Raw genomic sequence first — 22,788 nt, forward strand, 5'->3', positions numbered from 1 at the left:
ATTTGGTGTCATATCTAAGAAATCAGTGCCTATCCAAGGCTGCAAAGATTTACTCCTCTGTTTTCTTCTAGGAGTTTTATATGTATATATTTTGAAAGATTTATTTATTTACTGATGGCTGTGCTCGGTGGTCTTTGCCGTACACAGGCTTTCTCTAGCTGTGGTGCGAACTTCCCACTGCAGCGGCTTCTCCGGTTGCGGAGTCCAGGCTCCAGGGGCACGGGCTTCAGTGGTGGTGCTGTGCGGGCCTAGCTGCCCTGAAGCATGTAGAATCCTCCTGGACCAGAGACTGAAGCGTCCCCTGCACTGGTAGGCAGAGTCTTAGCCACTGGACCATGTGGGAAGTTCCCCTTTCTACTCTCTCTCTCTCTTTTAAAGAATTATACATATACTTTGCTTTTGGTGATGTGGGATCTTAGTTCCCCAACCAAGGATTGATCAAGCCTGTGCCCCCTGGAGCGGAAGCCTATATTCTTAACCACTGGGCCACCAGGGAAGTCCGTCCACTCTGTTTTAATTGTGAAGATTAGCAAAGGAGAGAGTTATCTGTTCAGTGTCGCATTTTCCGTAACATTCCCTAATACTTACAAATTGGGTTTTGAAGAAAGGGAGAAGAAGCCTCAGGTGCATAGCTTCCAGGAAGCAACTATGTTCAATTATTGTGTTTTCATTACATTATTTACTTTTAAAGTTTCTGTCCACTGCAAGGCATGCTAGTCTTTCTGCTATGGTTAGGTTTAAAGAAAGATGCTATATGAATACTAGAGATGATAGAAAGACATGGTGAAATCTGGAAGGGTGGTACAGTGGATGTTTAGCGGGGCGGTGGGGGAGGTAAGTCAAAGACAAGAATAAACAAAGCAAGGTGGGTCAAATCAATTTATATTCTTGTTCTCTCAAGAGAGGGGACAGCGGATTTGGCTGCTGTCTCTGGAAGGGACGATTTAGCAGCCACCTTCTACTCTCTATTCTGATAATTACAGAACATAAAAAAACCTGGAAATGTCTCCTTCAAGAGCTAATTTTGAGGTTCTATATGTTCCTTAGGGCACGAGGGGCGAGCATGTGGCCAAAGGTCTGGCCCATCATGTGGCTGCCATGCCCGAGTCTCCTGCCTGGAGACAGAGGGTAAACAAGGACCGTCTTCCCCGCAGTTACATTTTCCCACATTATTACATCTGCTTCCAACCACACACAGAAAGGAATTCCAAATCAGTTACAAGCCTTGTTTCCTCGGATTGGATTCTGTTTTTAATTCTTGTTAACAAAAGGAACAGATTATTTCTCATTAAAGAGTAACAGTCTAAATGAATTACAGTAACGTTCTCTCTCTGCTATCCTTGGGAAAGAATCGCCCTTTCCCCCCATATGGCTATTGTCCTGAGCATACATGTAGTCAACATGTGGACTTTTTTTTGAGATGAATAATTTACCACTGAAATAGACAAATGGGTCGAGGTCCAAATATGAATGAGTCAATCTGTTTGTTAGGAAATTATTTTCGTAAATGGTGTATTACTGGACATGTCTGCTGGCTGACTTGGGGTGTTTATATATAGGGAAAACAAGTACAGCCTCTTTATTTAATCAACCCACTCAGTCCCTCAGCTGGTCTTTCAGAACTGTTAGGGTCACTCAAAATACTGATGGAGAGCTTGCTGCGGAATTCAAGGAAGGTTCCCTGTCCCAGCCCTGAAAGGGGGAGATCAAAAGTAGATCCAATCTTTCTTTCCAACCCATATGTAAACTTTGGTTACTTAGAAGAGTTTGATAATAAAGAGTGAAATTTGGGGCAGCCAATTTTTGCCGCTCGTTAGTATATTTGGTTTGGTGGGGATGGGGCAAGACCTTTTAGAGACGTGTCTTTGTTGTGCTTTTCCCCAGTTGTGTGTATAATCGGATGCTGGGTGTATCCTTAACCACCTCTGGGGCTTCCTGACCTTTATAGTCTGTGTCTGAGTCACCTGGGGTCTGGTTAGAACGCAGGTTCTGATTTTGTAGGTCTTGCAAGGATTTCTAGTATTAGCTTAGCATAGCCATTTCCAGAACTGTTCTTGGAAAGATTATGTTTTAAGACCCTAGCTGCTTCAGAATAAGTTCTGCTTGGTCTTAAACAAAGAACCTCACAATACTGAGAAAACTGCCCTGCCCCTAAAATGCACCTCATACAGGCTTATGGTTGACGGTGATGTCTCTGTGTGAACAGGAGGGAGGCACCCTGACAGAGCACTGACTGAAATTGCTTGCTTCTAAGAAATGGGGTTTTCTAGGACAACAGAAGAGATTCTTTGTAGGTGGCTGTTGTTGGAGGTGGGGGGTGGGAGTCTTCTTTCCCCAACCTACAGCAGCCTGTTTATTCCCTCTCTCTTTATGTCCAAACCTTAGAAGAGAGGGAACATTCTTATTTTTCCAGAAAAATTGCTAGAATAGCAAAGCGAATTCCCGAAACGGGAAGAGACTGACCATGGGGTTCAGGCAGTATGGCCTTCGTGGGTGGAGAAAATACCAGGACTGCCCCTGCTCAGGGCTTAAGCCCTTCACCATCTGACTGTAGATGGATCATGGAAGGAGTAAACGTTCCTTTCCGGGAGAAGGAGTTTTCCTAAGTAAGAATCAGGGAGTAAACGTATCATGTCAAAAGTGAACTTTTCTTTTTCGGGAAGAGGAGGTTCATCAGTGTATAAGGGGCCGGGAATAAATAGTGTGTTTTTTAGGATTAAGAACACGAGCAGGAGCGCATGCTCACAGTAACTCTCTGCAGAAACTAAACATTCTCAAGACTGATGCCTGAACCCCGGGTCCACTGCTGAGACCCTCCTCCAGCCTCACTTACTGAATGTGTGTTGATGATTTCTTCAATTGAAATATAAATGACTGGCTTGCTGACTGTCACCACATCTGTGTATTTATCCATATTAAACTTTTCTTCTGGTTCAGGGACATTACATGCTTCTTTGAAATATTTCCTAAAAAAAGGAAAGAAAAATTTTTAAAGTCAAATTTGTGAATAAGTTTTATCAAAATGGTGAGCTCTTCAGTGATGGGGAGGGCTTTGCGTTTTCCTGCACTTAGTGCAGGACCTAATCTAGCACCTTCTGGGCTGACTCTAGACGGCGAAGCCGAGTCCATGTTTCTGGGTATTGCACCCAGCTCCTCAAACAGGGACAGACAGAGCAGTTAGGCCTCAGGCCTTGTGATGGACCCAGTCCGTCAATCAAACTAAGGGAATGTCATTTAAAAAATATGATTTAAAAAATGCCCCCTGAAATCTAAACAAAAGTGTCAAGACTGAACTTCTCTAAGAATCAAGTCTTTTTAGAGAAAATAACCCCAAAACAGTTAAGCAATTAATTAAAAGAAAAAAAGGGAGTCAAAAGAGGTTCTAAGAGAAGATAAGGAATTATAAGAAATGATGCTACTTTTTTTAGTAACATCAAATTTGCTACTTTAATCGGCACAAATTTCTGCGCCTTCAACAGCCTTTCAGAGTTTGTTACCAATTTGACAAAAATGCAAGGAAAGCCTACTCTGCTCTTAATTGATCTAGACCACAGTTGTAAGGCTGTTAAGACCAGGCACACAGCTACATGCAACGCCCTGCCCTCCAGTCCTCAGACTGTTCAAAAGTCTGCCATTTTAAGCTACCATAAATTTCAATCAAGAGATGCAGAAAAGCCAGTTGTGCTGCGATAATGGCTTAGGAGGGATTCTTAGCACAGGTAGAGCAGGTATTTTAGCCTATAAGTGTGTGTTTCCTATGCCTGAAGTATCCTTGGTGTATCTCGTAAGGGCACCCAAGACTTGTCCACCGGAAAGAGCCCTGCCTTCCCGCCCCAAGGCCCGGGGAGCTGCCACGGGCAGCTGCCTCCCTGTGCGCCCTTGCCGATCGTCTTTCATGGTTGCTAAGGGACACAAAGGATGAATATAAGTGGAAGAGAAAAAAAAACCAAAAAAAACAAGATGAATTTAGGAGATGAAAGGAGACTTTTGGATTTTTCTTTTCAGTGAAGAAGAGTTGGAAACATTGGTGTTTAGTAGGAATAAACAAAAAAGCAAGTACAAAAGAGCAGCTAAAGATTCGCAAGAAATGGATGTTACTTTTTTAGTCAGTGAGGATATCTAAAATTAGCAGTGTGAGAAAAATCAAGGTTTCTCATAATAAGAGGACTGGGGGGAATTTCTTCACGAGAGGCCAAAAATTCCAAACAGAGATGAATGCTCATGAACTACCTCTGTCAGCAGATAAATCACTAATCTAGAGGGAAACTGAGGAATAGAAAATTATCATTTTCCAAGTTGGGGCTCCATGGATGTCACACTTGTATGACTGACTGACAGAAAGGAGAAAACGAATGCCAAGAGGAGTGTGCTTCCTTGGAGAGCTTCTGAGCGAGCAAACGAGCCTCCGAGACTCGCGCCTCCTCCCACGTCCCATGGAATCATCAGTGATAGAACTTGGAGAGCGTATGATCAATAGAACTGTCTCATATGTGTATTTCAGAGATGTGTGAGCGCAGGACACATTCACACACAATCCTCAACAAGCGTAACAGCTGGATTTTTCCCACCTGTCAAAACCAAATGCTCAGTTTCCTATCATTGTTTGGTGCAGATAAGGCAAGTTTTCCTGAATAGACAAAACATAATCCTTTTTCCAAGTTCAAAAAAGTAGAAGGTAGCTATTTTGATTCTTTTTTTAATTCTAAGTACTCCAAGCCTAGGGGGCTTCCCCAGTGGTTCAGCAGTAAAAAAAATCCTCCTGCAATGCAGGAGCCAGGGGTTCGATCCCTGGGTTGGAAAGATTCCCTGGAGAAGGAAATGGCAACTCACTCCAGTATTCTTGCCTGGAAAAATCCCATGGACAGAGGAGCCTGGCGGGCTACAGTCCAAAGGGTCACAAAGAATCGGACAAGACTGAGTGAGCACACACAAGCCTAAACATACCAAGATGATTAAATATTTCTTTTTGTCCAAAGCACAAATCATACATATGGGGATGACTCAATGTAACAGGGGCACTGCGTATAGGGGTAGGATCGGGAACACCAGACGGAGGGAACTTGGCCTGATCTTCCCTGCTTCCTCTCTCTCACGGTGACAACCAGCACAAGAAATGCAAGTAGGGACTTTCCTGGTGGTCCAGTGGGTAAGACTCTGCCCCTTTCAAGGCAGGGGGTACAGGTTCAACCCCTGGTTGAGGAACTAAGATCCTGTATGCTGTGTAGTGTGGCCAGAAACATAAATGACTAAATAAAATGAAAATTAAAAAGGCTTTATAAAAAAAAAGAGGTTTATGCTCAGGAGAAAATTTAACACAATTTATAATTAAAAAAGAAAAAAAAAATGTAAGCAGCCCCCTGGGGTTCCTGCCCTCACTCCCAACCTCAGCTCTGGGCACAGAATACACATTACTCCCGTCCACCGCCTTGCAAGCTTCTCCCAAGGTAATGACCCCTTTTACCTGAACTCCTGATACGTCTCGGATAAATAACTGTTCATAGAGGAGAGGTGCTCGTTTTCTCCTTCGAAGAGCTTGTTGGAGGCTGCATGCTGCAGGACCTTGGCCACGGACCCCAAGTTTCTCCTCTGGTCGGAATTGATCTGGCCTCCGGCTGTCATGTCGATGATATCAAAGCCGTCTGGGGCGACGATGGCTGGGTTCATGTACCGGTAGTACAGGAGGTTCCCAACAATCTGGAGGGAGGCAGAGGACGAGACTATTTTTGAGAGAGAAAACTCAAGTTTGGAGTGTTTTTGTTTTGTTTTGTGGTCTCATGGCTGCGGGATATTGTAGTTCCCTGACCAGGGATTGAACCTGGACCCTTGGCAGTGAGATCTTGGAGTCCTAACCACTGGACCGCCAAGCGAAGTCCCTGGAGGTGGTGGTGGTGGGTTTTTTTAAAGTTAATATGAATCGACATTTCCCAAGATAGCAAATCATTTTCTGATCTGAATCCTAACAAGGAGTTAAGTAAAGGTAGTGACTATAACCACACATTACAAGTAAAGTTAACAAACTTATTTTTGGTGAAAATATACTATTGCCACCCAAATTTTCTAAAATAAAGAATCTTGATAACGTTTGAGAGCTCCCAATTAACCTCATGATAGTTAATAATCCTGAGAGTCATTAGAAGTAGAAGACTTGCAGCTGATTATAAACAGCCACACAAGGGGAAAGCCTTCTTCACAAAATGGTGTGTGAGTAATTTTGGCTCCTACCCCCAAGAGAAGCTATGGTGAGATTACCCTTGAAAAATCTACCTTTAATAGCTCATCTTCTGTTGCATCAGGAAATTTCTCATGGATCGAATTCTTCAGTACTTTGGCTATATACCTCAATCCATAACTACATGGAAAACAGATGACAAAAGAAAATAATGGGAAAGGCGAAGTGAGGAAGAAACGCATTGCAATTGTTCCCGTCAACTAAAGCCGAGCAGCTTCCATAAAATTAAAACACAAAATGAGATGGTGACGGAATCACAGGACTGCCACAGACGATCGTAACTGAGGACTGTTTTCTATCGTTCCCTCTTCCCAGAAGCTATGAATTGAAAACGCGCAGGTAGGCAAACTTCCAAAGTCGTGAAGATGGTAAGAGGGAAACCCGTCTTTGCTACTGGGGTCTATTTTATACGGCGTTTCAAGAACTTCCGGCAATGAAAGGGAAAGCTGCCACGTGTAGGACTTACGGCAGCAGATCGAGGGAGGAGATGATGGAAGTCAGGACTTGGTCGGTGACTCTTCTCAGGTGCTCGATGGAGGCCTCCAGTTTGGCTCTCACTTCCGGGTACGTCAGCGCTTGCTCCGTGGTCACATCGTAGGGCAGGTTGCTGAAACCACAACAAGGGCTTCTCATTAATTGGGGGCCTAGGCAGAAGCATTTGTATCCTTGCCCCTTTGGTTCTCCAGTCAAGCTTTGTATGGTGAATCGGGGTTCGCCCACCGGCTCCAATGACAAAATGCTCGCTTGCCGGGGGGAGGGAGGGGCGGGAAGACCCCACATGCCTGCAGGGAACCCTCAGCGGCTAGTGCATGGCGGTGACCCCAGGAGCTCCATCTGCACTCTTCCAGAACAAGAAGCAGACCCAGGAGAGGTGGACCCAGCTAACTCTCTCTCTTTTTAATCATAACGAGCAGTACGCTCCTTTCTAAGTGGTAGAAAATTGCTTGACAATGTTGCCTTGGTTTCTGCTGCACAGCAATGTGAATCAGTCCTAATTATATATATCCCCTCCCTCTTGAGCTGCCCTCCCCTTCCCCCATCCCACTCCAAGAGCAGTATGTCTTTACAGAAAAAGTTGCCTATAAGCCAGCAGGGAAATAGTACTGACCCAGAGACAGCTACTTTTCCTATCTTAACTTTCTAGGTCCTCTGCACACGTGTGTACGGGTGTATAAGGCAGTTCATGTTTATACACATCCCATATAGATTCTTCGTGTGTGTGTGTGTGTGTCTATAAATGCATGTATTTTCTTTACATAGAAAATGAGTTACTGTATCAAGCTACAACCAAAAACGATATGGTGAACGTTTTCCCCAGGCCAACAAATATATTTCTGTACCACCATTCCCAATAGTTAGTTACTGCTCCATTATGTGTTATACATTTATTTAACAGATTCCCCAAAGCTAAATATTTTGACTCTCCCTAACTTTGGCAATTACAAACAATGCTGTGACAACCACCTATATAATTCTCTGTGCATATCCTAATGAAATTTACAACATGCCCTTTTTTTCAGGAAATAAAAACCTGGGATTGCTTAGATCTACTGATACTACCTAAAACAAGCCAATCCCACCTGGCTAATTAATGCTTATATGTTCAAGTTATGTATTTGGTAACTGTAGAAAAGTAGGTATTACTGAGTGAAGAGAAATTGTATACCATTTCAAGGTCCAGGTTTAGGAACATACAAGGAAAAACCAAGAGAGAGAACTATAGAAATTGTGGCTTTGGGCATCAACTGGTACTGAAATCTGAAAATAAAACGTACCACTAAGATGAGCAGGAGTCGAAGAATGTTGCCTGCCTGGAGATATTAAAGAGAGGTAATAAATCGTGGATTGAAAAGTAATTTTTTGTACAGTAGATTTTGTCTTTTAACCGTGTTTAAGAGTGTGTATAAGTATACACATAGGAGTGATAAAACCGTGCTGAAGACCAGCCTCGCCCTGGCTTCGCTACCTGGCTTCTCCAGTCTGCGTTTCCAGTTGGTTCACCCAGGCCTTGTACACCTCGACGGGGCTCGTGTTGATGATCAGGGACTTGTCATCAATGATCTCTTTCACCACCGGAGCCAGGAGCTGGCGCAGCGTGTTCTGCCCCCGGGCACCTCTGTTGAAGCTGACGACCATCTTGATGACTGTAGGGTTCCCAGTGACTATGTCCTGGACCTGGTCCACCTTGGATCTGAAAACAGTCCAAACCACACCAAGTGGCTCACTTCTGTGAACTGAGTTTCAAGCAGTGCATATTCTGACAGACAAGGGCTTTGGACAGGGGATGGGGGTGGGGAGGAAGGGGGCTGTATTTTAGCCCGTTGACAATCAAAGGCAGTGTGATTTAAAAGGAAGCTATCTCCCATCTCTATTTGGTGAGCACACCTGAGTCTAAGGAGACCTTTGGGTGACATGCTGTCTTGGGTATTACAACCTGAGTCTGAAATCTCCAGGAAGTCAGAGTAAAGCTTTCACACTAAGTATGACCATTCTATCTGCCGTCATCACCAGACAACGTGCCTGAAGCATCCGGCCGAAGGTCTGCAGGGTAAACAGGACCTGCAGAGTAGGATCTACAATGCAACTCCTAACTCTGCTTTGTCAGGAGTCACTGGAAGCCTGAGTGTCCATTAAATAAACTGGTTCCCAGAATCTACCACTCCCACAATTAAAGAAAGAAGAAAAAGCTAGCGTTTGTAAGATGAGTCAAAATTTTTTGTTGGAGTAGAGGTGATTTACAACGTTGTGTTAAGTTTCAGGTATATGATGAGTTTCTTATTCGAGAAAGTTAAGAATCTACAAGTAATTTGTCAACTTGAATTCCAATCTAGAAGGCAGGGATGAACTGAAAGCGGACCTATACTAATAATGATAATACTGGGTGGCGGTGTACGGGTGTGATGCTCCCCACCTCTCTCCTGGGAGTTAGTCTTGAGTTTCTAATATTCTGCTGGGTAGTTTCGTCCACATGTTCTACACCTAAAACTTAGACTCAGCGTGCTGAAAATCTAAGCTGTGCCTTTTTCCTTCTCACTCCCCCACTTCCCTGAACCGTGTAGCTCCAATTCATCCCGTTCATACGCAGGTGGGAGATCAATCTAAAAACTCCATGTGGTCATGTCAAAAACAAGAGTAACAAGAGCTTCTGCACTTGGGCCTCTGCTCAAGTGTCTCCGATGATCTGGCCCAACCCTCATGTCCTGGTGGTCACTGATTTAAGTTACCTCTTGGCGAAACTAATCTACTTCCTTTATTTTTCATTTTTGGCCTTGCTGTGCAGCTTGCAGGATCTTAGTTCCCTCACCAGGAATCGAACCCAAGCCCTAGGCAGTGAAAATGCAGAGTCTTAACCACTGGACCCCCAGGGATGTCCCTCATCTACTTTCTCTCTTGCCCCTTGGCCCATGCTGTTTCTTTCACTGTGGTGCTTTACTTCCCTCTTGCATTTCTTTTTATAAAAACTGTAGATAGTCTTCAAGGTTTTGGGTCAACTCCTTTCTCTTTCATAAAATCTCTTTCAGTTGACCTAATTGGAACTTTTCTTTCCATCCCTCTGACACTGTTCACGTCATTCATTTAGTCCTTATCTTGTTCTACTGCATAGCATTGCTGTTTCTCCTGATGCCTTATAGACACCCTGTGGGCAGAGGGGCCTGGCTAAGAGCTCTGGAGACCCATGAGATTAGCACTGCTTAAGGCATCCAGAAGGAAGGAAAGCTAAAGGTATTTCTTACGGGGTGTTCCCCCCTCCCCCATTCTTTACAGTAAACTACATATTTTAAATATAAACTAAGTCAGAAAATAAATTGGTAAAAAGCAGCTTAAGTTCCAAAAGATGGAAAGACTATTTAGCAGAGATCATTATCCTCCTCTGATTATGGTTTTATTACTCACGTCATTTTAATGAAGTTAATTTTTCCCACTGACTTTTTTCTCTTTTTCTCTTTTTTTTTTTGGCCACACAGCATGGCTTGTGGGATTTTAGTTCCCTGATCAGGGGTTGAACCCAGGCCCTTGGCAGTGGGAGCACAAAGTCCTAACCACTGGACCACCAGGGAATTCCCTCTCACTGACTTTAGAAAGCTTTGTACACTCGCAAAATCAAAAGTTAATTCAGCACTAGAAAAGGAGAAAGTTGTACTTTAATATATCTATGACGTAGAAATGTCTTAAGAAATTTGATACATTTTAACACGTATAAATAACTTCTAATTGTTGTCCAGTCACCAAGTCATGTCCGACTCTTTGTGACCCCACAGACTGCAGGACGCCAGGCTTCCCTGTCCACTATCTCCGGGAGTTTGCTCAAATCCATGGATGTCTATTGAGTCGGTGATTCCATCCAACCATCTCATCCTCTGCCACCCTCTTCTCTTTTCGCCTTCAATCTTTCCCAGCATCAGGGTCTTTTCCAATGAGTGAGCTCTCATGTTAGTAAATCAGAGAAATCCACCACTAACAAAACGTACTGGTATTTTTACATATATACGTACGCTATTTCTTCCTCCAGAGCGGTTTTAAAAAGCTTGAGGAGTAGATATTCTTCTCGCTGATTGGAAGCATAATTGTACAGGGTAAAAATAACAGTATCCATAAATTTAGTTGACTTGTTCTGTGGCATCTGGAAAATCAGCTTAGCCAGGTATGAAGGATTGGTCTAAAGAGAGAAGACGAAACACACCCCCCCCAAGACTGTATGTTACTATATTATGAAAGCAGAGAGGAGTACCCAGTTCTTTACTCTTTAATGAATTCTTATGTATGAGGCACACAGAAGAATTTCTGGCTCATATTAAGACAGGTAGCAGCTAATAACACTACTATAGGAAGTTATAATAGAAAGTTATGGTAGGATTTAAATTTTCTATACTATATCATATTATATTTTATGGAGTATAATTGCATTATGAATACGTTTCACTGTTCACCATTTGAAGGCATTAATATAAATATTAATATTCATTGTAGAGACAAAGAAGAGAGAGAGGGTGGCTGAGCTATCTGAAGAGACTGGCAAGAATGGATCAAGGGCTGAGCTACAGAGACTGTCTTAGAAGGACCGGTGAATGAATCAACACAGTCTATATTCTGAGACTAGAAAGCAAACGCAAAGGATGTAAGACAGACAGTGGGATGGCCGTGATGGTTTAACAAATATTTTATGTTTTCTAAATGACTTCTTTTTATCTTACAGATCCTTTGATCTGTGGCTGGGCGGGGCCTGTGTTGCTGCGTGCGGGCCTTCTCCAGCTGCGGTAAGCAGCGGGGGCTACTGTTAGTTCCAGGGCACGGGCTTTGCAGTGTGGTAGCTTCTTTCCTTGCAGAGCACGGGCTCCAGAGTGAAGGCTCTGTAGCTTTGGCACATGGGCTTAGCTGCTCTGTGGCTTGGAGGATCCTCATGGACCAGGGATGGAACCTGTGTCTCCTGCATCAGCAGGCAAATTCTGTACCACTGAGCCCCCAGGGAAGCCCGGCCATGTTTTACAAAGCATGAGAAAGGAAGAGCGAGGCCAAGAGGCCGAAGGGTGTAGTTCAGGGTAGGTCATGGGGAAAATGCCAGAAGAAACTGATAAGAAAAAAAAAGATGGATGAGTTTTAAAGATCGACAAGAATTAAAAAAAAAAAAATTGACAAGGAGCTCAGCTGAAGATGGAGTTCAAGAGCTATAGCGCCAGACTTTGTGGTGATGTGGTTTTTCTGGAGGCATTACACTAATCAGATGGAGGTTAGAAGAAAAGAAAATTAAAGTGACAGAGAAATGCGCAAGTCTTACTCTTCATCTTCCTTTCAGTGAGAAAAGAAAACTGTCCTTTGCTTTTGTATTTCATGTAAAAGAAACACATGGGAAACCAGTATTTAATATTCTCAAGAAGTTCAGCTGTAAAATTTTTAAGAAAACCCGAATTCTAGTTCAGCTTACTACTTAGATTTATTCTCAAGCTTGTAATGACTGGCTGAAATGTTATAAATAAGGCGCTCAGGAGAACTTGCTGAGAGTTCTGGGGTGATTCTTTTCCCATATAAGATATGGGCTTTTACGAAAGGAAAGTTACAGCTGAAGAAGCCCACTCCTCACTCCTCTCAGATGACCTAAGAACTTTACATTTAAGCTCACACTGAAGAGACAAGCCCACAGCAAAACCTGGACTAGTTGGCCTGCTGTTCTGCCTAAGTATTTCCAGAGGTGAAAGGCCCATCCCATTTGCTTCTCTCTAGTTTCCTCATTAGTCTTAGGTTACTGTCTCCACAGCAGAGAGAAGAAAAGGTAAAGAAAAATCATGGTGTTTTGACACTTCAATCGATACAACAGAATGGTCACGCTATGGCTGTATCCATTTTGGATAGTTTAGGGAATAAAACTTGTGGAATTATCCTAAACATGTTCCAGTGCTTTTTCTCATTTCCATTAGTGAGCCTCCATTTACACAGCAGCGTAAATTATACAAATCTTAGTGTGTGTGCGCGTGTGCGTGCCAAGTCGCTCAGTCGTGTCCGACTCTTTGCAACCCCAGGGACTGCAGCCCGCCAGGCTCCTCTGTCCATGGGGATTCTCCAGGCAAGAGTGCTGGAGTGGGTTGCCATCCCCTCCTCCAGGGGATCTTTAGGTGAATGACTAAATTTTCACCTTCCTAAATGTCACAAATTCTGCCAAAATTCAACATCGGAAAACTAAATCCTGAAGCAGCTTCGTACGCTTGGAAGTTAACAGATGTCAAAAATGATAAATGCCTAACATCAAATTTCTAGCTGATGGATGAACATTAACCTAATATCAGCAGATGAGAAATCTTCCCCACCTAGTGTGAGGCCCTCTTCTTTCTGGAAAGCAAGCTGTCATTAAGCAGAGGATTCCAAGGACATTTTGTTTCACCATTTTTCCTTCAATGCCGCCACCTCGTGGACATCTGCGGTACTACACCTGTGCTCCAGTCCCATTCTAAGCAGAGCGCGCTCAACTACCAAAATCAAGCTCTTCTCTCAGCGGGGCAGCTACCCCTGAGAGAAGAGCTTGATTACCCCTTAAGGCTGGGGCAATGTGTTCTCTGCGCACGTGATGCCAGCGAGATCCTCAAGCAAAGATTTCAAGCATCTCCACGCCTTGACGGGATCAGGGCCACCAGCAGCGGCCCCAGGGACACCGGACGGGGAAAGTTTTCATCCTAGGGGAGGCCCTGTTTCTCTCTCTCACTGTTCCCTTAGGGACTCACTGTATGTGCTGGAGGGTGGATGAGGTTAATCAATGGTCAAGCAAACAAACAAATAAAACTGGTCCACCCGAGTCCAGCAGCAACCACTTCAGCTGGGTTCTCACCCACACTCTGGAAGCAATGGAAAATTACTGTTCATTTAGAGAAGAGTGATGTCACGGAAATAATGAAAGAAAAAAGGAATCCTATTTCCCTAATCCAAACTCCCCAGCTCCTTCCTCAAAAGAAGGGCAGGCTGGTTCTGGCAGGGATCTGTTTTTCACGTAGTTAATTTTTCCATGTTTGACAGCATCTGCTTATGTTACTGGTAGATTTATATCATCTGTGCTGATAACTGGAGCGTGACATAGTCATGGAAAGCAGGACAGGCTTTAAGTCGCCTGCCAGGGTCCCAGTACCCTTTCATCACCATTGACTGTGCCTCAGTTTTCTGACATGTGATATGAGAAGAACAATCAGCTATTCTCTGAAGCTTCCCAGGGTTGTAGTAGGAATTAAAATGAGAAAATGTGCATGAAGCTCTTATTAATACTTGGTACTTAGTAGCGCTCAGAATGTGTAAACTATCATAGCCTTGGCATGGGAGAAGATCTGTTGTAAACCATCAATACGGAGCATAGCATTTACCCACAACTCACAGTGAAAGAAATGATTCTCACCTGTAAAAGATAAAAGAGCTGCTGATACGTTTCCAGTGTTTTTCGTCTCTCCTTACTCAAACTTTTGATCCCTTGGTTGTCAATGTTATTCAGTATTTCCATCTCTCCACCTTTTTTCTTATTCAGTTTGGTTCTGTGTGAAATTACATCCTGGAAAAAAAATTTTTATGGAATTACTACTTTTTACTCTGGTATTCTTCCCCCCCCCCTCCCTTCACAGACACCCTAAGACACACATAGCTGGAAAGATCAATTTTCCACATTCCTTCATGAAGAAACAAAGGACCAGAGAGTGCTAAACACATTAAGAAAAATCCAAATCGTGGGTAAGTTTGGCTTTTGCAATATTTGTTCTCCTAAGCTGTATGCATTTATTCGAACGTGCAGTGTAAGCTCCAAGACACTTAAATAGGGAGAGAACAGTCTTTTTGAAAAATGATGCTGGGACAACTAAATATCCAGGTCCAAAAATTAAGAAGTCAGATCCCTACCTCACTCCATAAACAGAAATTAACTCAGAAGAGATCATAAACAACTAAACAGAGGAGCGAAAACCAGAAAACTCTTACAAGAAAACCTAGACAAAAGCTTTTGCTCCCCTGGATTAAGCAACGGTTTCTTTTAGGGGTGTGTGTGTCATAATTTATTTAATCATATTCCTTTCGATGAACAGTTTCTTTACATTTTATTAGTATTTCAGAGAGTGCAGTGAACCTTCTCACACATGCATCTTTGTATATGTAGGTAACGGTTTCTTAGCTACAACGCCCAAAGCACTAGCAACAACAACAAAAAAAAGGGGACTTCATGAAAATTAAAATCTTTGTGCTTCAAAGTATGCTATCAAAGAAAACAACCCATAGAATGGGAGAAAATGTTTGCAAATTGGGTAAGAGACTTATATTCACCGTACGCTATGAAGAGCTCCTACATCTAAAAATAAAATGACTAATAACTAAAAAAATGGGCAAAGGATTTTCCCAAAGATCATCTATAAATGGCTCAAAAGCACATGAAGAGGAGTTCAACATTAATAGCTATTCGGCCGTTCCGCAGAAGTTAAACACAAGTTACCATGCACGCGCGCTCAGTCGTGTCCAAGTCTTTGTGACCCCATGGACTGTGGCCTGCTGGGCTCCTCTGTCCATGGGATTTCCCGGGGAAGAGTCCTGGAGGGGGCTGCCCTTTCCTTCTCCAGGGGATCTTCCTGACCCAGGGCCTGAAGCTGTGTCTCTTGTGTTTCCTGCAGTGGCAGGCAGGTTCTTCACCACTACGCCACCTGGGAAGCCCCCACAAGTTACTACATGACCCAGCAATTTCACCGATAGATATATGCCAAAGGGAACTGCAAACTTACGTCCAGAGAAACGTGCACATGAATGCTCACAGCAGCTGACAAGCAGAAACGTTGCAGGGGTCCATCAGTTGATTAATGGGCCAAAAATGTGAATGGAATGCTATTTTCAGTAAAGAGCAATGAGTACTGATTCTTGCCACAACATAAATACTAGGCTAAGGGAGAGAAGCTGGTCACGGCAGACCATGTGTGTGTGATGCCCCAGAACAGGCAAAACTATCATGACAGAAAGCAGATTAAAGGTTGCCATGGCTGGGGGTTGGAGTGATAGGTGATGATGTTAATGAATATGGATGTTTTTCCTTTTTTAACTTTAAAAAATTGAAATATTATTCCCATATTATGAAATTTGTCCTTTCAAAGAGTACAATTCAGTGGTGTTCCATAAAGACACGAGGTTGTGCAACCATCACCACAATTTTTAATTCCAGAACATTTGGGGGGGGGTGCTTCTTTTTGGGGTAATGAAATGTTCTAGAATCAAATAGAAGTAAGGGTTGCACAATTTTGGTACTATACTAAACACTGCTAAACTGTAACCTTTAAAAGAATGAATTCTATCATTTCGATCTATAAAAGCTCTTGCAGAAATATGCCATGTAGAAATTAGAGATGGAAGGGAAAGGAAGCCTCTAAGTATTTAACAAAATTAAGGTTCTCAGATCCTCAGTCAGGCTCCTTTAACTATTTACAGGGATGGCTGGAAAGTATGTCTAAAAACACTGTCAAGTGGTCACCTCAGGCTATTGTGTCCCCTTAAGGGGCTTAAAGGGTCATGGACCAGGGTAGGTCCTTTAGATAAGGATCCACCAAATATTTTTATGGAGATCCACAGTAACAAATACATTTTACATCTTTTATTGATAAACACACCCCCACATACTATTCAAAGCGATACTCATTCTTACTATTGGGACTCACTGACACTTCAGTTTGCTTTTATTCTATTCCATTTTCAAAGACAGCAGCGACACACTAAACTGATTTCATGGCCTGCTGATGGCACGTGTCTTACATGAAAGCCGCAGCTCTGGGATGCCTCCTCTGCCACCCAACATTGGGTCACTGTTGCAGAGAGCAGGTGGCGAGAAGGTGGTGCTTCCCAAAACTTTGTCTGTCTGCTTCCTTGAGCTCTTAGCCCCAAAGGACTCTCTGCAGCAGCCCCTCCGAGAGATGGTGAAGGACAGGGAAGCCTGGCGTGCTGCAGTCCGTGGGGTCGCAAAGAGTCAGACATGTCTGAATGACTGAAAGACGATAACTTCGCCCGTAGCTGGGGTCAGTTCATAGGTAGGGAGAAAAACCCTTGGAGCTTTGAGATTAAATAGTTCTGTGTAGTTACACCCACTGCTTTCTACATCTATGTTTTTATTCTTTCTCATTCTCAGCTTGGCGGGAGGTGGGGGCAACCTTGACTTAATCCTTTACTTATATTCTTCTAATGGTTTATATGGGGAAAGAGGGGATTACATTTCTATAAAAATTTCCAAAAGGCAACATTTCCCCCCTTATTTCACAAATATGTAAAAATACATTCAGGATGAAGAAAGGAAGCATAATTATCTCCAGGTGGGTGCTCAGGAACAGTCTAGCCAGACAGTGGCCTGCTATCCTTATCTATGTATGACAGTGAAAGTGAAGGTCACTTAGTCAAGTCTGATTCTTTGCAACCTCAATATATAGTCCACGGAATTCTCCAGGCCAAAACACTGGAGTGGGTAGCCTTTCCCTTCTCCAGGGGATCTTCCCAACCTAGGGATCGAACCGAGGTCTCCTTCATTGCAGGTGGATTCCTTACCAGCTGAGCCACAAGGGAAGCCTAAGAATACTGGAGTGGGTAGTCTGTCTCTCCTGTAGCTGATCTTCACAACCCAGGAACTGAACCAGGGTCTCCTGCATTGCAGGCAGATTCTTTACCAGGCTGAGCTATCAGGAAGCCCAAGACATCCTAAGACAGCACCAGACTAATTGCTTACAGTTCCATCTAACTCAGGCTTCTCCTCTTCAAATAACCGGTGATGCGTAGATCACACAGTTCTCCCAAATACATGGGATAACTGATTATCTTGATTTTAAATATACAGAGGAAAAAAAATCTTGGTACTTGCAACCTCTCCATCACTGTCCCCCTGGCCCGTGGCCTCCCAACTACTTTCAATGGGGTTAGTGCTGGAAACGGGGGACTTTTCCTTTGTTTTGTAGCAGACTTCATCTTTAGGGTCATATTTTTGGACATATACAGAAGAGGAGAGAGCAGGGGGTGGTAGGCAAGCTCTAGGGCAGAACTAAATTCCTCTGTATTATTAATATCAATAGATTTGGTAAAGACAGGAACAGGAAGACCCTTGAGAGTCCATTGGACTGCAAGGAGATCCAACCAGTCCATCCTAAAGGAAATCAGTCCTGAATGTTTGTTCATTAGAAGGACTGATGCTGAAGGTAAAACTCCAATACTTTGGCCACCTGATGCGAAGAGCTGACTCACTGGAAAAGACCCTAATGCTGAGAAAGATTGAGGGCAGGAGGAGAAGGGGATGACAGAGAATGAGATGGTTGGATGGCGTCACCAACTCAATGGACATGAGTCTGAGCAAGCTCCAGGAGATGATGAAGGACAGGAAAGCCTGGCGTGCTGCAGTCCATGGGATTGCAAAAGAGTCAGACGTGACTGAGCTACTGAACAACAATTCTTATCGATAAATATTGTACATCTCGGGGAATGCTGGTTTGAAGAAGCAATGGCACTCAACTTGTCGTAATATTTCCACTTTTCAGTGTTGCCCTAATTGCCACCATCTTTCCCCTCCCCCTGGTAATATACTATCTGCATGCAGGTGATATGATAATGTATACACACTTTCGTAGAAGGCGTGAACTAGGACAAAGGGCTTGGGCTTTGGAGTCATAAAAGTATGGGTATCCACAAAGCATAAGGAGCTTTGTGACTTCGCTCAGGTTCACCTCTCTAAGGCTCAGTTTCCTTAAATATATAAAATGGGCTTAATAATAGCAACCTTATTGAGTTGATGTGAAGGTTAAAAATAATCCATGTAAGGCATTTAGCACATTTTCCAGTAAAGAAAAGGCCTAGAGACATTAAGGAAACATGTTCATATAAGCAATGAAGGAGCTTTATTAAGCAGTAAATTTCAGTCCTGGGTCTCAGGTAGCCCTGGGCTGCAAGTCTGTACTCACGTGATACAGTACAGCCATCAGTGGGTGTTTTAGTGATTCAAGGTTCCCTTCTATTTCTACTTCAGTCTTCCTTCAAGCTAATTAAGAGTCTAGCCATTTCTTCCTCCCTATACCTCTCAGGAACTTCTACTTCAGTTATCTGTTTCTTTTTCCTAACTTCCTTTTGCTTCTAACCACTGTTAGCTGTTTCACTTGCCCACTGACTTTGTGAGGTTTCTAGCAGAAATGACCATTTAAAAGAATAGTAAGACACAGGGTTACTACAGAGAGCTGGAGTTGCTCTGTAAGAATTAAGTCACTTCTCTTTAAAATCTTTTCTCTCACTCAACACATGCTCATTGTTTAAAACAAACAAAAAAATATGGTTAATTCTAAGAATCAACCATAACTAATTAACCATTAATTCTATCATGCAAAGAAAAATTGCTTAGTTTTGTTTTTTTCTTTCAGCTTCAGATCAGTTCAGTTGCTCAGTCATGTCCATCTCTTTGCAACCCATGGACTGCAGCATGCCAGGCTTGCTTGTTCATCACCAACTCCCAGAGCTTGTTCAAACTCATGTCCATTGAGTCAGTGATGCCATCCAACCATCTCATCTTCTGTCATCCCCTTCTCTTCCTGCCTTCAATCTTTCCCAGCATCAGGGCCTTTTCCAATGAGTCAGCTCTTCACATCTGGTGGCCAAAGTATTGGAGCTTCAGCTTCAGCATCAGTCCTTCCAGTGAATATTCAGGACTTATTTCCTTTAGTATCCACTGGTTGGATCTCCTTGCAGTCCAACACTCTTCTCCAAGACTGAAGAGTCTTCTCCAACACCACAGTTCAAATGCATCAATTCTTTGGCACTCAGCCTTCTTTATGGTCCAACTCTCACATCCATACATGACTACTGGAAAAACCATAGCCTTGACTAGATGGACCTTTGTCAGCAAGGTGATGTCTCTGCTTTTTAATACACAGTCTAGGTTTGTCATAGCTTTTCTTCCAAGCGTCTTTTAATTTCATGGCTGTAGTCACCATCTGCCGTGATCCTGGAGCCCAAGAAAATAAAGTCTGTCACTGTTTCCATTGTTTCCCCATCTATTTGCCATGAAGTGATGGGACCAGATCCCATGATCTTAGTTTTTTGAATGCTGAGTTTTAAGCCAGCTTTCTCACTCTCCTCTTTCACTTTCATCAAGAGGCTCTTTAGTTCCTCTTCGCTTTTAGCTCAATTGTATATATATATTTTACAATAAAAGAAATTTCACTGTTTTATTTTCTTCTCCATTATATTGCAACCCTTTCTATCTGCCCTGAAATATTCTTCAGAAGTGATTTTTTTTTCCCCCGGTGGCTCTGTAACATACTTGTTGGACTGATTCTATTACTTGATGTTTTGGGGTTTGGGTTGTTTCCCACTATTTTACCACTACAAATAAAATTTCAACTGTATTATTCTTATCATCACGTGAAAAATCCTATTAATGATAAGATGAAAGAGTATGTACTTATCACTAGTTTAATCAGCGCTTGATAAATATTTGGTGTTGAAGAATATAAGTTGAAGAATTAAGTTTCATAATGCTGTCAAGTAGTAATGCTTTATTGATTCTGGTATTTGTGAATTCTTTTCTTCTCTAAGCTAATCATGGTCAGCTGTTTTTATTTGCAAATAAAAATCTTGACATCCGAGGAAAAAAAGCTAGTAATGCTTTAAAAACATCTTAAACACTCATAAAGATCTGAAAATCTGCCATGCTTGCATTTCCACATACTCTTTTGCAACTAAGCCTTTATTTTAAAAGGCAAGACATTTCCTGTTTACGACTTTATGGGAATAGGATAAAACAGCAGTTTAAGGCTATAAAAGGCATTCTCTGAGGGACTTTCTGGAATATATTATACTTAAAAGTTTTCATGTGTGTTGAACAATACAAACATATACTGTTTTTAAAGACCAAAGTACTATTGTTTTTCTGGATAAAATAATGAAAATAGAGTTAAATGCAGAAAATTTAAATGTGTAGTTTTATTCCTTAATATTTAGGAAAGATGGTCATTTCTTGTCTTATGAATTGTTCTGGTTTCCTTATTTTCTCTGTAGTGATTTGCTGGAATCCCTGTGAGGTGGGTAGACAGGAGTGAGGCACTCCCACGACCACGGAGCTGGTAGCCTCCTGTGACTGCTCATCTCCCAGTTTCCCAGAACCACACGGGAAGCTGACTCTGCACCTCTGACCTCTGTCGGCTTCTCAGGGCATCCAGGAGGTCAGCTTCCCTGCCTTCCTTACAGGCTTTCTGAAAACTGACATGGCAGGGGAATAGGGACACGGAGAGAGGTCTTGTCCTGGAAGTCTCCTTCCTTGGATAAAAACACTTTTCACATGGTATTTGGAGCTCTGACACTAGCAGGTTTCTCACAGACACAAAATGACAATGTTATTTATTTAGAGGCCATTATTAGGGAGTGACTGTTGGAGAAGACTCTTGAGAGTCCCTTGGACTGCAAGGAGGTCCAGCCAGTCCATTCTGAAGGAGATCGGCCCTGGGTGTTCATTGGAAGGACTGATGCTGAAGCTGAAACTCCAGGACTTTGGCCACCTCATGCAGAGTTGACTCATTGGAAAAGACTCTGATGCTGGGAGGGATTGAGGGCAGGAGGAGAAGGGGACGACAGAGGATGAGATGGCTGGATGGTATCACAGACTCGATGGACGTGAGTTTGAGTGAACTCCAGGAGTTGGTGATGGACAGGGGGGCCTGGCGTGCTGCGATTCATGGGGTCGCAAAGAGTCGGACACGATTGAGTGACTGAACTGAACTGAGCATAGACCCAGGCACGTCAGGGAAGTGCCACTCTGTAGAGGTCATCTGGGAACAGCGTGGGTGGGTCCACATGTCATGGACTGGAGGACACTGCTGGCTTCCAGTGCGCAGGTGCTGGGAGGACAGATGCTCTGCAGTCCAGCTGTCGGTAGGCTGGGCCTGGGTCATATCTCACATGGTTGGATTTTTTAATGCCCTGCTGGTCATTCATGTAGGTCAAAATTCAGTGTATAACTGCTTGAGCCTGGAATCTAATCATGTTACATATAAGCACAACAGAGATCATTCAGAATTTTAATATAAACTTAGTTTTCTAGGACGGCAATTCCACGTCGAGTGGTTGGGGTGGAGGGAAGACCACATTTTGCTCATTCAAGGAGTTATCACCCAGGAGTTATTACCCTGTTCTCCATTTTGGAAAATGAATTCATGCACACTTCCACCACTCTCCTGACCAGTCTCGTCTGTAGCTCTCTCCATCTGTGGTTATCCTCTGCAGGGGGCCAATCTCTGGTAACTCTATCACATCTAATGGTATCAGGCCCATGTATTTTCATATTGAAATATTTGTTTTTAACTATAAATTGTGGCAGATTTGATTTTCTTGGGCTCCAGAATCACTGCAGATGGGGATTGCAGCTATGAAATTAAAAGATGTTTGCTCCTTGGAAGGAAAAGCTATAACCAACCTAGACATCATATTAAAAAGCAGAGACGTTACTTTGCCGACAAAGGTCTGTGTCCAGTCAAAGCTATGGTTTTTCCAGTAGTCAGGTATGGATGTGGGAATTGGACTATAAAGAAAGCTGAGTGATGAAGAATAGATGCTTTTGAACCATGGTGCTGGAGAAGACTCTTGAGAGTCCCTTGGACTGCAAGGAGATCCAACCAGTCCACCCTAAAGGAGATCAGTCCTGAATATTCATTGGAAAAGACCATGATGTTGGGAAAGATGGAAGGCAGGAGGAGAAGGGGACGACAGAGGATAAGACGGTTGGATGGCATCACCTGTTCAATGGACATAAGTCTGAGCCAGCTCTGGGAGTTGGTGACGGACAGGGAAGCCTGGCGTGCTGCAGTCCACAGGGTCGCAAAGAGTCAGAAACTACTGAGTGACCGGACTGAACTATAAATTGATATCTTTTAATTTCTCTTTAATAGTATAGAAAGGCCTTAGTCTTGCTATGAAGGGACACATGTAAGTAGGTTTTATTTCGTATAAACTTCCTTTGAGAATGATAAAGAAGTCTTACCAAATGTTATCAAAGAGGGGAAGGCAAAGAATTTTCCAGGTCAGTTCTGTCTGAGCATCATTAAATGGTAAACAAACTTTGG

The 22,788-nt window shown here is 43.0% G+C and overlaps 1 protein-coding gene across 1 annotated transcript in view; it reads right to left on the reverse strand.

The window, feature by feature from the left end:
- IQGAP2 (IQ motif containing GTPase activating protein 2) overlaps positions 1–22,788 on the reverse strand; it is a 309,091-nt gene that overhangs the window by 26,858 nt on the left and 259,445 nt on the right. Inside the window, exons 22-28 of the mRNA XM_005685061.3 lie at positions 14,097–14,246; positions 10,723–10,886; positions 8,196–8,420; positions 6,696–6,836; positions 6,265–6,349; positions 5,462–5,694; positions 2,834–2,966 (exon numbers count right to left, since the gene is read on the reverse strand). Coding sequence (XP_005685118.3) covers positions 2,834–2,966; positions 5,462–5,694; positions 6,265–6,349; positions 6,696–6,836; positions 8,196–8,420; positions 10,723–10,886; positions 14,097–14,246 — 1,131 coding nt within the window. The remainder of the gene's footprint in view (positions 1–2,833; positions 2,967–5,461; positions 5,695–6,264; positions 6,350–6,695; positions 6,837–8,195; positions 8,421–10,722; positions 10,887–14,096; positions 14,247–22,788) is intronic.

Source organism: Capra hircus, chromosome 10 (genome assembly GCF_001704415.2).
Source record: "Capra hircus breed San Clemente chromosome 10, ASM170441v1, whole genome shotgun sequence".
NCBI lineage: Eukaryota > Metazoa > Chordata > Mammalia > Artiodactyla > Bovidae > Capra > Capra hircus.